The sequence below is a fragment of the Anser anser genome (genome assembly GCF_964211835.1).
Source record: "Anser anser genome assembly, chromosome: 7".
NCBI lineage: Eukaryota > Metazoa > Chordata > Aves > Anseriformes > Anatidae > Anser > Anser anser.
In genome coordinates this window covers 11,835,958-11,854,827 of record NC_139727.1, presented here as the reverse complement: position 1 = coordinate 11,854,827, position 18,870 = coordinate 11,835,958, and the positions used below count along the sequence as shown (strand labels likewise).

At 37.3% G+C, this 18,870-nt stretch overlaps 1 protein-coding gene across 9 annotated transcripts in view; it reads right to left on the bottom strand.

Moving 5' to 3' along the window:
- The window catches only part of GRID1 (glutamate ionotropic receptor delta type subunit 1), a 601,199-nt gene that overhangs the window by 8,926 nt on the left and 573,403 nt on the right, over nucleotides 1-18,870 (bottom strand). For 6 of the 9 annotated variants that reach the window (XM_083844348.1, XM_083844347.1, XM_083844345.1 and 3 more), the window contains 3 exons: nucleotides 11,569-11,735; nucleotides 9,993-10,233; nucleotides 9,653-9,739 (listed from right to left, as the gene is read on the bottom strand). In XM_083844348.1, coding sequence (XP_083700474.1) covers nucleotides 9,653-9,739; nucleotides 9,993-10,233; nucleotides 11,569-11,735 — 495 coding nt within the window. Of the gene's footprint in view, nucleotides 1-1,084; nucleotides 9,745-9,992; nucleotides 10,234-11,568; nucleotides 11,736-18,870 lie in introns of those variants that run through there. The other 3 variants (XM_083844349.1, XM_083844350.1, XM_083844344.1) reach the window with 3 other exon arrangements.

Here is an 18,870-nt window from a genome sequence, read left to right as displayed (position 1 = left end):
AATGAAGTGGCAGTGACTTGCTACAGAACTGCTGTTGCAGCAAGGAGTTTCATGAAGTAGCCCACATCTTTCCACACTCACCTTGTCCCCCTTGCTCAGGGCGGCTTCGTTTAACCTACAACCACATCTAGCCAGGGAACTAATTCTGAAGATGGTTACAACTGTCCCATAGTCTGGGCCTGTAAGCTTTGGCCAGGAGGGGAGTAAGTTCCCCACCAAGCCACCGCAGCACGTGATGCACACCAATTTAAACTAGCTGAACATCTTATTATTTTTTTTTCTTCCTTTTCAACTGCAACCTCATTATACAGCACAGCGTGAATAAATATGGAGGAAAGAGTACCAATGGCACATCTGTTACAAATTAGGTAACGGCAGGTAGACCCCTAGTCTCTTTCAATGACCTACTCCCACATTCGGTGTAATCCATGAGCTAAGTGCAATTACACAGAAATAGTGGCTAGTCCTCACAACCAGCAGCAGACTCAAACCCAGAAGGTAAGAGGCTGCGATAGCATCCTCATTCGTTAATACAGAAGGGGACATTTAACATCATGCTGAAGTATTCAAGCTTTAAAATCCTTACCAAACTTGGTTCACAAGCATTAGAAGCCGGTAACTACAAAGAAAATGAATGACTGGTTCACATTATACGGATGTTTCCACAGTTTTCATTAGGTTCAAAATAAATGGATATAAGAGAATGCACAGAACAATTTTCCAACACAAGCAGCAAAATGCAGTAGTGAATGAATGCTGTAAGCATGCCAATGTCTCTGCAAAGGAACTCTTTTTAGGAGAAAGCACATGGGGAAACCTTTACTGTGTACACTCCGCATATATTATAGTTACAGGCATTTACAACAACACAAAGATCAGGTTCAAGGGGACTTCCAGGGAGAGGTAATGATGAGGAGAAAACTAGCAAGGATTCATCTGTGCAGGCATTTTCAACAACAAACCAATTATCTGTATGTTTATTATAAATTCTCACCATACTTCTGAGGCCCAGCCTCACATCATTGGCCATCTCCAGACAGAAAGGGAAAGGAAGATGTGGGGAGAAAAAGAAGGATCAAAACAGTGAGGCTAACAGTATATTTAATATTTCACTCTTTTTAGCAAACATATACTTATTACTTGTTATACTTCTGGTTTGAAATAGCAAATTCTAGGCACTGCAACCAAACAGGATTGTCCTTGAAGATGGTGGTGGTTTCAGAATTCAACTACGACATCAGAAAATCACCCCGTGAGATGACAGATTATTCTTTTACAAAGTAAAGATTAAGTTCACCAACATTCTGTTCCAAAACTCACTAAAAAATAAGGTGATTCTTTACATTCTTTTACACAATTTTTAAATGCTAAATTATTATCTAGTTCATAAAGGAAATAATTTTTCACTCCATTGAGCCCAAAACAAAGCAGTGCTACCCTTTACCAGTCTGATTTATGCTACTGGAACATCAGACATAACAGATTGGTCACCATCCTTCTTCACCATTCTAGCCTAGTCAAATGCAAATCTCAAAAATTCCCACTCTTCCTATCATGCCACAGTACCAGAGAGATGGGGCACAGGAGACACAAGCAGTTGCTTCTGCAACCCTCTTGGTGCCCAGCAACAGTTGCCTTGCAAAGCCTCTCCTCCTCCACTTCAGCTACGTGAAAGCCTTAGAAAACTATTACTCCTGACTATCAGTCGTGTATTTTACTTAAAAACTATTTTTTAAAGGTTTCTGCATCCCCATTGAGGACATATTTTGGAAACAGCCCAAGCTCCTATTTCAATATGAGAAAAGAAATGGACAAATCATTAGATAGCTCAGCATATTGAAAATCTGTCCAGCGGTGTTCCAACAGAGAAATCCCAGATAATGAATACTTCTGAAAAAAAATACCACTTGTTATGTTGAGCAAAAAGATCTATTCTCCACAATAGTAGCACTTGGGTTTCTTTAATATTTTTCTAATATTGAGAATAGGAAACAGGTTATTTCAGGTATTATAAGAATGATTAATTTCAATGGACAAATAGATTTATAAGTTGCCTGTTATTACTGTATGGTAAGTTAATAGTACTAATATTTTTTTTTTCAAGAAGAAGCCAACAGCTTTTAAAAGAGTCTGACCAAGTTTAAAATATGCTACCTATCTGTCCTAAACAGATTTTGCTGCACAAAAACTGTAGACATCTCCAGAAAATCACTTCAGTATACACGTAAATTCCAGTTTATGATTTAGACATGCTGGTTCCAAAGCAACTTAAGTTTAATCTTACATCTAAGGTGAATGGAAGTTTGAGCTGGGTGAGATCTTATTTAATATATGTACACATTTAAAACAATTAGTTGGATCAACATCCAGGTCTCTTTACAAACAAACAAACAACCAAATCTTGAGGAAGCAGTCACATTTTATGTTTATTATTATTATAATTTTAATCTTTAACTGACTTTATTATTACTGAACATTCAAACCTCCTCAAGAAGCCAACTCTCCAATACCACTGTAGGCTGAGATAAAATATCAAACATTAGCTCTGTAAACATTGTGTGAAGAATCTAAAAGAATCTGACACATTAAGGCTCCAATTCAGTAAAACACACAAGCTCATGCCAAGCACATGAGTAGCCACAGAAGTTCGCTGGGATAGGTCATATAATGGAACTTAAGCAAGTACTTAAATTCACTACCAAACTGGAACTTTAAACAGGTTGTTTCTTTCTGAGTTCTCTGTACAGCAACATGCATTTTTTAAACTTATTTCTCTTCAGCTTTTCCTTTTATTTTTTTTCCTTAGGGTTTATGCTAAGTAAGTCTAGATCATATCCTTAAGAATCCCATTTTTCTTATATGACTGACAGAAAAATTAAACAAAATACAAAAATTGCTTCCTTTCACCTAGGGACATATGCTGGCACTAAATGGATGCTTGAATACTGTGGGTATCAGGAGCCTGGGCCAAATGTCCTTAGTCATGGGGTAGGCACATCACTTTTAATCCACTACAACCTGGAAGTAGATCTATGGTGATCAATAGCAAGACTTTATCGATTGCATTGGATTCTGGATGAACACACTGCTTGTGATCAGATATTACAGAATATCTGCATCACCATTAGGGACCTCTAAGGAGAAAATCTTGTTTCTTCATTCATGTAAAAAGACAACAGAGTTGGTTAAGGTACACTTCAGTTCTTGTAGAAAGCAATTTAAATATCCTCTTTTTTTGGACTCTAACTGATACATCGAGCTTGTACTTTGTCATGAAATAACATTAAATTTTGCGTTCTGGAATGACTGATTCCTAACACTACTTTGCTGATTTTAAAATGCCAGCTGAAGTTTTCCATTTTATTATATTCAAAGTTAGTTTGAAACTGAATTTCTAGATGGCATTAAAATGCATTATTTTGCCAGTGTTTGCATTATTTATTTTCCCCAAAAACACTTTATTTTTTCTTAGAAAAGTAGAATACAATACAGTGGTACAAACAAATGATCACTTATATGCAACTGAGCAAAAAATGTACAAAGATTTCAGACATGTCATAAAAATACAGAAAAAATAATTTAAAAAAAAAGATAAAATATAGAAGACATGCAATGAATGAAAAATAAAACATCAGCTTGATGATCTCATGTTTCCTTTCACTCACAAAAGGAACCATCCCAGGGGAAATCAAATTGTCAGATAAAAAGATAACAAAGGAGACAATGTAAATGAAGTGACAAAGAGAAAGACGAGGATAGTGAAAACAGTGGTGAAGGCATAAGACTTTAATAATCAAAACCAACATTGCTGACACCATGCTGAAGGTATGGAAGCCTCAATTGCCATGGAGTAATAGTAGGAGAATATGGTGCAGATCACAATTCTTAGCTGTGATAAATTTTGATCCATTGGACTCATATCTGTTAGCTCATATTTCCATTTCTGAGGTACACTGGGTTTCATATTCTTCTAATGCCAGAGGAAAGTCCTAGTGAATAACATTCATGACTGCTAAAGCTGGAAGTACGGATTTTTGAGGTAGGCTGGAATTTGCATATCATCAAACATGGGAGCAGGGGTATTTAAGGCAGATCATGTAAGGCTGCCATGGAAAGAGATAAAGTCTTTCTTTCATTCATCCTGAACACTGGCAATATACTTGTGGTAATCTTCAGAGTAATTTTGCTACACCTCCCGCTATACTACAGAGCTAGAAAATATTGTAGAGTCTAAGCTTTTTGAGATTCAAAAATATTTAAAATAAATAGTCTTGGGAGTAGCCAATGTAATAATAATAAGTAATAGTAATGATAAGATGCTGTTACTAGTAACAAGTCTGTTCCCACTCCAGACAGTACTTGAATTGCTGCTCCCTTTTAATAATTTGAAAATAAAAAGTGAGAACAAAAGTGAAAAGATTATGTCAAACAAAATGACTTTGCAGAAGCAACATCAAGTTAAGAAACTAAGCTGCAAAGATCACAATTGTTAATGAATTAGAAACTGGACACAAGTTTTGAAGCAGTGGCTAGTAGCAAATGAGTACATGGAAAATGATGTTATTCCTTATTCACTAAAAAAAATAATAATCCTCATGCACTACAAAATCACAAACACATTGGGTACAGCTCATGAAACACTCAACATTGCTAGGAGTAGCACAGTCTGGAGAAAATACATTTCTGATTTATAATATGTATTATCAGAGCTATGAAAGAATCAAACCAAGAATTTCTTGAGATCATTCTAACATCATCTTTCAAGATCTGTATTAACAATATGTAAATCAATCTCATCCTTTATGAAAGACGCAACAAGTATCAATTCCCAGCAAAGATATTATCTTGTATAATATCCTAAAGTGACTAATTTTCTTTGATACGAGGTTGTCTGTTAATTTGTTTTTAGTGAATACATCTTGTGAAAAGTGAAAAATTCAACTTTTATTTCCATGAATAATATGATATATAATCTTTTCTTCTAAGTTTTTATTGTTTTGCAGTACAGTATGTGGATGAACAAGGAGTGATTTCCTAATAGTTCTGAAGAGATCTCAGAGGTAATAAACTTCAAGGGGAACAATACATTGCAATAAGACATAGCTGATAAAGCACAAAGGATGCTGCTGAGTCCGTTGCAGTAAGCAGCTATACTGGATCAAAACAACAATGAACATTTGAAAACTGTCCGTCAAATGAAATAAAAGATAGGAACAAAGTGATGATGTGGTGAAGTTTTTGGCAGTTAAATGATGCAAATTATATCAGAGTTTACTGACATCATAAAATAAATGCATGGGACTAAAAGATATAGAAATACAGAGATAATTAAAGCTTGACATTTCTATGCTACTGGGTTTCAATAACTGTGTGATTGTTCAGCTATCCAGAAGGGGCATAGAGCAGAGTGACTGAACAGATATTCCAATGTTAACTTTCAATTTTCATTTTACAATTCTCCAGATCTCTCAAGTCTATCAGAGTCTAAAGATTAGGTATTGGTATTGCAGACTGTGAAAACTTGAGATTTTAACAATAAACATATGAGCTGACTAAATTTCACAGTGAGTATAGGATGGCTGAGCATTAACAGTAATTATGAAAAGCTGATTATAATTTCTATAAAATCTAATTTGAAAAAGATAACCAAATGTAAATGTTCCTGAAGTAGAAAGTAATACGGGCACTTAAACACTACCAAATATCTTTCCAAATTTAATAGATGACAAACTTGAACCCTAAAAGATGAACTTGGCATGGTCTTGCAGCTATACAATTTTCCTGATATTGTTGGAGCTAATCTTTCTGTTGTTAATCTGATTTGATAAGGAAGCATTAGAAAGGATCACATTATGATTTTCACATAAGAAATCATTAGAAGCGTTTTTACAAATCTACTTCAAATAGAATCAAAATATCCTGTATATACATCCTGAAAGGAAAAACAAAAACAAACAAACAAAAATACCAACCCAGTCTTCACTCTTGAAGCAAGAAATTTCACTATTGATTGCATGACAGAATAGTGAACCAAAGGCAGTTGAGTGTTTTGGGAAAATAAAGTCCATCTTTTCTGGAGGTTCATCTTAATGAACAGACTTAATGGGTTGAAATTATACTTAACTTGTTTAATTTTGAGAAGAGCTAAAAAAAAAAAAAATAACACCAATACAATCTATATTTGTAAAGTCCAAGATATGCTGTCAGGATTCAAAACATCCCTCAGTTACATAGCTGACACTGCATTTTTTACACTCACTGTAATTAAGAGTTGTGATTTATACCACACAGACCTCTGAGTCCTTGAACGTCTCAGTGTATTGGCTCAGGATCATCTCTACAAAAGCCATAGGAATACAAAAAGGAAGAGGAAAACCCTAGGCACTGGCACATATCATCACCTTAATGTCAGCTGAAAACATTTCTCCAGTGATAATGAAAGTTTTGCACATTCTTTTGGCTACAGGCTTCACGCTGACCCTCAACGGATAAAACTATAGTCTCTAAAATGCTCTCTTTCACTCCAGCAAGCTGCATAGCTGCCCAACCCTGCCATGAATCTGTCAGAGTAGTTGAATATTAATCTTCCCAATATCTCTGTTTTTTTGAGTTGGCCCCAATTGGCATGATAGAACCAACGTGTGGGTCAAGCCAAAGACAGGAACTTATAAAATAGCTCTGCAAGTTATGATGACCCCTCATTCAAACCTGAATCCAATTTTCTACAGTTGATTTACAAAGCTCCTAACAGCATAAGGGTCACAGTAGTCACTGACTGCCTCCTTTTCTTTATGATGGCTATTGCAGAGAATGCTATTCTTCTTCTGCATGAGGTGACTACCAAAGCCAAAGTACAATTTTGGTCTGCAAAAGTATTGGCCCCTTCTGTGACCTTCTGAGGCTCTGCACTTCACAGAAGAAAATGGTCAGGAGAAATTCTAATTTCCACTATTTTTAGGTGATACAACAATACTCATTTTTTTCCACAGCCTTACCAAAAGAAGCAGAAGAAAAATGAAGTCAGCAGCATGACTTAAGTTGGCAGCTGTTACTGAACTAACGACTTGGATGAGGTATCAGATGCTGCAGAGAGGCAGATTTTAATGATATGTATGTGCTATGCATGTTGTAGCTCTGTTATTATGGCCACTGCTGTAGAAATGTTGGATAATATGTAGTTACAGAAAAGAGCTATCCCTAAATACATTACTCCTTGAAATAAAATCCTCTTTTTCCTTTTAGTCCCCACAGCTCAGTTATTGTTCCTGACTTGTAGCTTGAGCAGAGGGGTTCCTGGACCCATCCTTTCCAAAGTTTTGAAACTTAGTTTCCTTAAATAAATTGAAAATCTTCATCCAATCTGCATATCATCATCTCTTCTAAAACTTGGTTCCTATCTTGATTACAGTAGCTATCAGGAATCCCACTTCAGTCCCTCCTCATGAGTACCTAAACATCTCTGCTAACTAATCTACTAAGAAATGTTTGCTACATCCTTTTACTAATTTATTAAACTGTATTTTATGGTCACCATTCTCTCCAGCTACTCTGACCTATTCCAGAAATGCTTTTAGCCTCCTGCATTTCTCTGCATCAGCCTGTCCTCTTTCAGGACCACTCATGATGCACAACCCTGTCTGCCCCTTATGCCATCCTTATGCTTTCTCCTCCATCTTCTTGCACTTGTGAACCCTCATCCCTGGTGCCCTTTTGTCTGGAACGCTCACTTTCTCTTTCAGCTTTAACACCTACTTGTCCCAGGACTCCCACCGACTTTGTTCCCTCTCTCTCAGCAGCACCCACAAGACGAGCCTTTTCTGAGCCTCTTCACATGTGTTGTGCCTGACTTGAACTTGTCCTGCTTAACCCTAGATCAGCTGTGCTCTATGGGCAGACTCACTCCCATACGCATGTGATCTTCCTGAGTACAGCTTTGCCATATGGGTAACTGTAGTACACTTTACAAGATGGAAACTTGAAAATATTTTACCATTCGTCATGAAAACTGCAAAAGAGGATGTGAGGAGCAGCCTCCAGCCCACTGTAGGGAAAGAGAAAGTGGAGGGGAGTGGGGAGGGGAGAAAAGACAGTATTTTAGGTGATAAGAGGGGTGAGGAAGGCATACAGGGATCTGTAACAATCCCTGTAACAGATTAAAAAAAAAAAAAAAGAGAGAGAAAAAGAAAAAGAGAAATGAAGGAAATGGGTATAAAGGAAACATTTAAAGTCAGGAAGACAGATTCTTCCTTAGAGATGGAAATTAAGTATTTAAAACTCCTTGCAATAAAAGTGGCTGATTTTTTTTTCCACCCTACCTGTATGAAATCCTGCCTGTGGGGCATATCCTCGTCTCACTCTACAAAGATGTGTAAAGGTGAGTCCCTGAGTGCAGAAAGGAGAATGCACTCCAGACTGTGGCAAGACCAATGCTTGTGTACATGTAAGGACACTTTAGACAAGGTCCCTGCCCCCTTCCCTGCTGGGCTTTCACAGTGGTAACTAAACAGTCTACTGCTAAGGTTTAGGCCTTAGTGATGCTAATGTGGAGTGAATTCTACAAAGCAGCAGGGCAAAACTCTACAGTATTTAACCAAAGAACAATTAAATGTGCATTTATGTTCATTTGAAAGCTTGTTTACAAGCAAGACTACCTACTTGTGCTCTCTCTGTGGCTGCTTTTGGAGTGCTGCATTGTGCAACGTGGAGACATGCTTCCTTTTAATCAAAATTTCTCTTTAGCTATTATACGCTGCGGAGCCACAGGCGAGTGACTTTACAGCTTTGTCCCACAAACACAATATAGATGTTTATCACTGACATTTGATGGATGAATTCAAATGGGAGAAGCAGGAACTTGGAGGAATGGAATCTTACTGATAAATATTTCACAACATTACAGACTGCAACATATATCTTCAGATCCCATTTGGCAGAATTGCTTACAGGTGATAGGTACGTCAATTATTGTAATACTCCTGGCAATCTGAGAAACATAGATTGGAATTGATGGGCTATGTACTATTTTCCAGCTGTAGTGCAGCTCACTGCTATTATTTAGTTGTAACAAACATCTGTTCCAAGATGAAAGCACCTACAAATGCCTCTGTTTCAGAAATTACAAGAGGTTAGTTTGTTAAACATTTAGTCTATGTAAACAAATACAGGCTTCATGCAAAACAGATCTGAGTATGGACTGATTATTCTATCATAGCTTTACTAACTATTACTTGCTACCATGGCAAAACATTTCAAAAACAAGAAATTCTCAGATGCATATTCCTACGTAAAATGTCATATGAAAATCAGTTTACTCAGAGGCCCCTAGGTTTAGAAATAAAATTGATTTCAAAAGAAAGGAAGCATTTAAACGGTGTCATGGCAATATGGCTTATTCAGTAATAACTAGATGGTTTATTTTTAATTGCTTATGTACTTCTTCAAACTTAGCCTAGGTCAGCCATGAAGGAAAATGAATACCAGCTGCTGGCAGCTGTATAGCCTGTGCAAGATGGACACAGTTCTCACAGCCAGTGGATGGGGTCTTAGATCAGAGAAAACATCACCACAGTTGGCACGACTGGGTGCCCATGACTGGCCACCCTGTCACTCACAGCAGAGAGGCCGAGGGCATGTTTCTGAACTACTCTCTTACCCCTAAAGGTGGTCTCTCCAGGTCAGGGTTGAGGCACATTGGTGAGGCAATGTGGGGAAGTTTGCACTGCTGCTGCCCATGCTGTATCTGCTCTATAAATAAATAGAGGACTTTAGTCTCCAGGGCTGTCAGTTTGGCACCTTCCATGTGCACAAAAGACATGTTGTGGTTTCTTGTTTGTTTAGAAACAACCACCCAAAAAGTTATATGCAAAGTTTAGTATGGCGAATCAAAATAAATCAAATTTATTGTATGAGAGCACCTAAAATCCCATGCCTTCCACTTGCTCTCTCTTTTGTGTTTTCTACTTTTAATTGTGATAAGAATAAAAGTTATGGACCTCTTTCGGAGTTTCTTGATGACAACGGTTGCTGTTCCACCACAACTCCAGTGCTGCCACCAAGCAGGCAAGAAGAAGGCCTATTGCTAAAATGCAGAAAACGCCTGCAAAACTGTGCAGCTTGAGTGCCTTCCCATCTGTCTGTGCGTTGGTGTGGCTATTCAGGTCACAACGCCCCATACGTGGCCACCATTTCTGTTTAAGAACATCCAGATCTCCGCTTTCTTGCAACTCCAAGATCCTGCAGAAATTTGAAAACACAAGCATTAAATTCAATGACAATTTTTGTACATCTTTCCATTATTTTCCTCTTACATGTACTACCCCACAGTTCAAAACTTTCTTGCCATCCACCACCCCCATGTAGGATTCATCTGAAACTCTGCTATATAGGGTATCTTTCTAGTCACAGCAGCAGGTAAACTTTACTAGGTAACTAGAAAAGAGATGACTGTCAGAAATTCCATTGCAGTGCAAGAAGCATTCCCAAGGGAAATCACCATATTCCAGTTAGTCATGGCTGATCTGTCTACATTCAGCTGCAACAGCTGGTCCCACTAGTGAAATACACAGCCCACTCCACTGCTGCTCTCCCACAATAATTTCAAAAGAATATGAGACTAAACATGCTACTATTTGTGCACAATTTAATACAAATCTGTTTAAGCAGCGACCAACTGATTTACTTCAGCAAATGTGGCTTATTCAAAAGGATTTTACTCCAATGCTGTTACTTCATGCTTGAATTAGTGTTAACAGTTGCTAATTAATCATTGTTTTGCCTCTTGTGAAGTGTCCCTTCTCTCCATGAATGATTCATTTTGGATTTGGTTTGATAACTGTTTTTACTGTTTACTAACAACGATTTCTCTTGAGGCAGCTTTCTTTTTGGTTACACAGCTGGAGCTTTACTCCTCCTTCTAAAGAATGAGCAAGATGGGGAAATCTTGTGCCAGTTTCCCACCTGGAGAAGTGCTCACCTTCTGCTAAGGCCACATGTGACTGCACAACTGCATGTCTTCCTTTCAGTGTACATGCTGACATGAAAAAGACGCTCACATCTGATAGCTCAGAGATCACTGAAATGCCACAGATATCATAAGTCCTGGCAGTCCCATGCAATACTCAACAATTCTTGTTTTCCTGTACTATTGTGAGGCTGCAACCTGTCTCTCCACCCTGAAGGATAAACTGAGACATTATTACTTGCTTGCTGCATGAAAGACATTGCTTCATAGCCTGAAAGCATAGTAGGAATCCAAAATCTCTCTTTTATCTTTCCCCTAGCTCATACAGAGCTCTGGGGACACCGGTCCTTTTTCTGCCAGGGCCAGTGCTGCCTGGAGGTGTGAGGCCACACACCATCTCCAGTCCTTTCCTCTCTAAGCAGATGCACACAGAGTAGAAGTAGCAGCTTTACTGAAACCTGAATTCATAACCTTTCTGCTGTCACAGGAGGAAGAGAATTAAGTTTATTTAATAAACGGTCAATGCCAAAATTGAAGTGAACCACCAATGGGATTGCCACGCTGGCAGTAGAAAAGAATCCTATAAAACAAGCTTTGTTTTGGTTTACCTCTGGGAGAAAAGATCTCTGTAGGGGCTTCCATGCTGGAGTGCAATTCCGTATCCTTTGCTGCTGATGCTGTTTCCAATGACTGTCACAGAGCATTCATCATCTGTCAGTGCAGCATATTCCACCACTGTCACATCCCACAGGAAAGCATAGTTTCCTTTCTTTGCCTGTAAATACATCATGAACACAACAAAATATAAACTAAACTACATTTCTAGGTACGAGGAAAAAAAAAAAAGGCAAATACATAAACCCTTAGCTTTTCATTACTCCATGCTTTATTTCATTAAGATCACAGCTTATCTGTAGACCTCCAAAACCTTAATATGTTTCCAACACTCTTCCATCCCAGCCTTACCTCACCTATGCTTTTCCCAGCAGTACCTCCTTTACTTCAAAACTCCCTAATATGTCTTCCATTTTTAATAGAGAGAGTGCATGGGATGACGTAGTCAACTGTAAGTTTAGGAAAGGCTTACATAACAGATAATTAATTATAAATCAAAGCCATTGCTTTAACTGATGAGATCTGATGTATGTTTTGTAGGAAACATGGATTAGCAAGAGTGGGACCAGTTCCATACATTTATACAAGTAGACAGGTACAGGATGAGCATGAAGTGGTGTTTCCTAATCATCTCAGTCACCAGAACAAGAATTTTACAGCTTCTCTCAAGTAAACGTGTAAGTAAAAGAAGTGCCCTCCAAGAGCTATGTCAGCCCTGTAACAAAAAAGCATGCTCTGAGCTTAAAAATAAAGTTCCCTCTTCATGAGAAGAATCACCAGCATCTCCTATTAGCTCACTTCTGGGACAAATCTTGTTCTATTTTATCACACACCCATGCAGATGTCCTTAAAGTTAGCCTTAATTGGGATTCAAGCCAATGCCTGCATGTAGTGCATATAATGAATGTAAATCACCTTGCTTAACATAAGATGTAAGAAAAGTCTCTAGATAGGGATTCAGTAAGAGAAAAAAATCATCATTTTGTTTGGTTAAAGTAATCATTGGTTTCCTAATAAATTTAACTAGTATGTTTTTAAGTCTCTAGTGAACCTATAGAGCACAATGGAGCAGATGGGCTGGAGTGTCTAATGCAAATGCATGAATAATCACGAGTGCAGACTTCCAAGACATTAAAAAAAGTACTAACACACACACACACACACATGCAAAACACCTTTGGGTAATTTCATATCTTTCTTTCTTTAGGTCAAAACAAAGCAAGATGGAAAGCTGAAAACCTTCCTATATTTCTTCATGAAAACTGAATCACCAAGCTTCCCTAGCCAATGGCTGCAGTGCTGACATTCTTCCACGTATTTTCCATTTTGTGTAAGCTCAGTTTTGAATCGTACCTATAAGCCCATAAGACTCCCTTAGATCTTTTATTATACCGAATTCCTCAGTTGAGCAATTAAGCTAATTTTATTTCACCATCCTTTTATATAAACCATAGCTTTCTAAAGTCCTTGACAGTTGTTTAAACATGACAATAAATCAGATGGGTGAATTATCCTCTAATAGATAGAATCCAGGGAAATAAAACTGAAAATTATGTTTTTGCCTGGATTTTCTGTAAGCTACTTGCCACAATCCACCTTCTTTTCCCCGTTACATTCTGTCTGCATCCAGGCACTCAAAGATCCCCAAGTTCTTTGGTTCTGAGTTAAGCCAGAGTAAAAACATGTTATAGCTTTCCTTTTTGGTATGATTTAAATGATCCTGTACTGACCACTTTGAAAATACTTTTTTTTAAGTGTATGTCACCAGTGTGGTTTGCTTTCTCCTCTGCTACCTACCTGGTCAGTTCAGAGTTAACAGTAATTAATGTATGTAGCTTGAGACAACAATTGTTACACTACCTCAAAACATCATTAAAGTGTAAAACACAGCATGGGGATTACACAATACAAAAAAAGAGCTACAGGAGCTTACTGTTAAATTCATACATTTATTTAACTGACACAACTTACTAAACAAGCATGCTCATAAAAATCTCCCTCACTTAAATGGTACTGTATGAAACCAGACCAGAGCAAGACTTCCACACCTGCAATAGTATCCCTGGCTGTCTACCTGAACTAATAATGGTGGTGGAAATGAGGAAAGAACAAATAAATCTCTGTTTACTGTATGTGACAGCCAGAAAAGGTTTCATAACCTATCAACACAAGGATGCATAAAAAATAAAGGATGGTGAGGGAGGGATTCCTCAAGGCATTTAGCCTATATTCAGCTGGCAATGTATATTCTTGAAAGCCTAAAATGTGTTTTTCAAAGGTATTTTCTGAATGATCATGTACCCAAAACTAACTGGGTTGTTAGCAGCAAACCTCTGCATCTTGCCCTCTGCTCTTCCTGTGATGGGCTTTAACATTTCTCATTTCATGCTTTCACATCTGTGATGGTGCTGATAGGCCTCCTACTTGGTCAGGGACAACAGACAATGGGTGTTAATCCCACAGGCATTCCTGGCAGGGAAGGACCATCACAAGTCCTGTTTGTGCACATCTCAGGTTGTGTTCTATGGTAAAGAGTACACAGGTTTTTACTACCTATGATAGAAAACAGTGTGCAAGCTCTACTGCATTAAAAAGGACATAGTCATGGGACCAAAGACAATAGCATTTGTTACTCTGCACAGAATTTATTCAAAATCTGTGTTGCTAGAGAACAAAAACTTGCCTGATATATGTACAGAAAGAGAAAAAAAAAGTTTTTGTCTAAGTCACTGTGCTAAAATGTTTTGATTTTTTTTTAAATAGCTGTGTCTTTTAGTTGTTTCAGAATTGTTCCATGAATCATATTTTCAAATTAACAGTTTACAAAAAAAAGAACATTGACAACATGTCCTATATTCCTCATCTTTTTCTTACTAATACTTGAGGAACACAGTCTTCCTCAAATATTCGATTTCAATTATAAGGCAGTGTCTAGAGAAAAATCACATTATTGATTCTACCATTCAAGCCCCAATTTTCTGCACTTTGTTATATGTAGAAGAGCTTTGTACACTGACTTTCAAGGTTAGACAGATCTTTTAACAAGGTCTACTTCTCTTGCATTTGCAATATTGCTATCTTACGCCCTACGAATGTAAGTAGTAATAAACAGTCTACCAGGTCTCTCTTGCAACAATTTTATATTTTTATGACAAATAATTCTACACAGTGTCATCACAACTGTAGAGCACTATTTCTCTGACATCTTGACCACTTAAAAATAAACAGGAATCTGAGCTTTAAACTCTTAATTAGGTATACTTCTTAACTTCCAGAAATGCTGAATGTGAGACTGCTTGCCCTCTCTGATTATCAAAAAATGACTCTCCAAAGATTCCTCTTCCCTCAGGGAAGATTTTTCTCTTCCAAAACTTCTTCCACTTATGGCATTTTCTTCTCTGAAGAGTAGAGATCTCATACTATTAAGAGTGCTCATTGCATAGAAAGCTTCCTTATGACCAAACACTTAGTTGCTGTCTAAATTCAGCATGCTTCCCATTCCCCTAATAGCTGTTGTGACAGCTAGGAGGAGGTAGATTGACTAGGAATTATAGGCAATACCAGGCGCTGACCCGTGGGATGTATGGGCAGGAAACATAGCTATGCTATTTTCATATGACACTGTACTGAGGTGTACCTATCCATGGAACCGCATCATGACCACAGTGCAGCAAAGCTCCATATCCTCGTGCTCTTGCATTCACAGCTTAGCCATCCAAAGCCTGAATTATATGTTTTAGGGCCCAAAATAGAATCAAAATGTTCTAGTGATCAGACATCATTGCAAAGAAAATATAGAGAAAGAGAGGGTAAAAGGGAATGTGGCAAATACCAGCTGAGAATAAGTAAGATAACTTGAATAAAGAATGACTGAAATGAAACAGAACAATAAGATACAATTTATACTTTAGACTTCAAATTGGCTTTGATATTCTCCTCCTTTTCTATGGCCTTTTTGTGACTCTCAGCATGCAGGCATATTGCAGAACAAAACAGAAATAACTCAGAGTTAAACTTTCAAAAACATCTTTAACAGAAATTCAGCCAAAGAAGCACTCATTTCTTCCACCCAGTTGGAACTACTGTAGTGGTTAACACCAAAGACACCAGATTTATCTTTGATTCAAGAGGTATAAGAAAACAGATTTCAGAGAAAAAGAAACTTGCATTAGAATTTTTCTTCACAATCATGAAAAATGAAAAGGCCAAGAAAGATTGCCTCCTAGATAGAAGGACCAGAAGGAGAACAGTAATACTTCTGAAAAGCAGTAGCCAATCTCATAATGTTATTCTTCAACATGGAGGGAGATGGAAGAATATTTTTCAAAGGACCCTGGTTTACTGACTGTAAAATTATGTTTTTTTCAAGAAAACTTGGTAAGAAATAATAAAACTTGAAACGAGATGAACTTCAAGTTCATCACTGATATGTCTGTGATTCATCTGAAACTTTGGAGGAAGCTACCACACTGAAGAAAAAAGTGGAATCATGCTACATTCATCATTAATCTACAGCCAAAAATGAAGTGTCATGATAGCTGATCCCATTATGTGGCTGGTACCACAGAAATATCAAGAAGTGACCTTTACATTGTTACTAGAGGAACGGTTCAAAAACAGGCTCAGATAACATTTATTTTCTGTTTAAAAATGATATAAGAGAAGCAACAGAGTTTTACGAAAGAGAAAACATGTCATTTAATCTTGTTGAAATTCTTTAAATATTAATATAATTAGGAGCCACTACAGGATGTAATATAGTTGGGCTACAAGATGTAATATAGTTGGGCTGCAAGATGTAATATAGTTGGGCATTTGCTTTTACTCCAAAGGCTGGTAGGTCAAGAAATGAAGAAATTTATGAGGACCCATGAAAACACACTGATGAGCCACAACAATTCACAATGCAAAATTCAGTGTGGACAATATTGGAAAAAAGATTTCAGAAAATCCTATTCATTGAACTTTTAAATTACTTGTACTTTTAAATTACTTGTACTTTAAAAATGGAGAGGTGCTTGTTCAACAAGAAAAGATCTCACTTAATGTTTATTGTTCATTGAAGAAGAGAAACTTTTTGAAGGAAGCAAAAAGGGAAGGAATAAACTCTTGCTGTGTTATTGCATAAATCAATGATACATTCACATTTTGTACTGTACTTGGATTTGATCACTTCATCAAAAGCAAAACACAGGAGGAAAAGAACGGATTCAGAGCAATTTTGGCACCAAATTGATTGGACAGGGGAACAAACTGTCTCCATCAAAGGAAAGCTTTTGAAAAACACAACAATAACAATTTAATTCTCTCATGTATATATATAAAAAGATGTATGTGGGAGTATATAGGGACCATATCACTTCATTCTTTCAAAGCAAAAATGGCTGCTCACAATGAAAAAAGCTACAGGTCACTTGGAAAGTCACGATAACAAATAATTATCCTAAAGAACCAACTGCCACAGGGTATTTTGCAAACAACTTATTCAGATTTGCAATTGGATTAGGAACGTATGCTGTTCCCAAACCAACACTGATAAGGCTGCAAGAGCTACCCCACAGCACACTTCTGAGAGTTCCTGGCTATAGCTTGACCCAGAAAGAAACTTTCCACACAACAGCATTAGTCAATCTCCTTCTGTAGTACCAGAAAACTCAAGTGGTAAAATAGCATTTTGTGTGGACTTGTGATTTGTCTGGCAACCACCTCTTAGTCTATGCAGAGACATTTATGAAGAGGAGGACATTTTACATCTACAATGACCACTTTCAATTGCCTTGGTAGTACAACAAAGCAACTTGTACCCTCAGCTCTGAAATGTATTTCTGTCGCTTACATGTCTTTGCAGCACATTAATGCCCTCTCCGTGGCTGTATTTGTGTTGAAAAAGCTGTGCCTTGACAATGGGAGATGGTCACTGTGGCTACAGGGACTGTGCTGTCTGAAAAAGCAACCTCTTCCATGGCAACTAAATGCCACAAAAGCTTTCAGGACTTTCTTCCACTATTGTCCTTTTGTTTTTAGCCAGTCAAAGGCAGTAGGAACATCTCTTGGAAATGAAGAGAAGTAAATCGAACTGAGACAAACAACTGAAATACCTGCCTGTACCATAAATAAGCAATACTCTCCCATTTTGCATCAAAGCAGCATTCTTTTTGTAACTGCAGCTGCACTGTGTTGCTGTATGAAGAAAATGGAAAGGGGGAGGAGAGGAGAAAAAGTAATATGGTTGTTTTTTTTTCATTGTGTCAGGCAAGTCCTCATTCAGAGAAATGACTAAGGTATCTTTACATGCTAGAGGGATTTAGACTTTCCTTTTCCGATACATTTTTTAAGGTACATTTACATCCCTTTCATGCAGCAGTATGTGTTTACGGATGGAAAGTCCAATTTCCCTTGCTGACATCATTTCTTCTTTAGAAAGACAGAATTTCTAACCATAATATTTGATATGGATAACTTGTCTCTATTCAAAAAGCTCAATGAGCTAGCAGGAGTGACATTTAAACTATAAACACAAGTGTTCAGCTGACAATGTTATTAAATATTAAGCCCAAATTATGTGTCTAATCAAATAGCAGCTTTGGTCAGCTTTGGGGACTGAAGTAAATTTGGTTGTCGTTGACATTAATTGAATGAGCTGATCAAGTTACGTAAAAATCACCCTACAATATTAAAATCAAACTTAATATAAAAAAGTTATTATCACTTACATGAGACAGAGAAGCCAGCTCCCTAAAGACAATGCAGTTGGTAGTCTAAACAGCTTGCCAGTCTACAGCTACATTTAAGGGTTAGCCAAATCTAGCTATAATAAATGGCAGCATACAACTGGCTTACAGAATAAGAGTATTTATAGTCTCACTGCTAGAGACTGTCCGCTGACATAAGAATGGTAACAAAATAAAAAACAAAACATAAAAAGAAGTAAAATAATGTGCCTTTTCCTAAGGTAATTTGTTTTATTATTGTTTTTAATGCCACATTACATAGATAAGTACTTAACAGCACTATTTGCACTATTTCTACTTCCTTTTAAATGTTTAGAAAATCTCGAAATAGAAGTTTCATTTTCACAAAATGATGAGCAGATTAAAAACAAACAAACAAACAAACAAACAAGAAAAAACACCACAGACTTGGCTATAGCCAGGTTTCTGCCTTGTACAGAGGAAGAAAGGGTTTTTAAGCCAAGTGCATAGAGCTTTAGGAAGCTCAGCTAGGAGCTGGGAGAAAAGGGAGGGTGAACCGAAACTGTTGACTAAATATTCCTTTACTGGGAGAGGCAAAAGTCT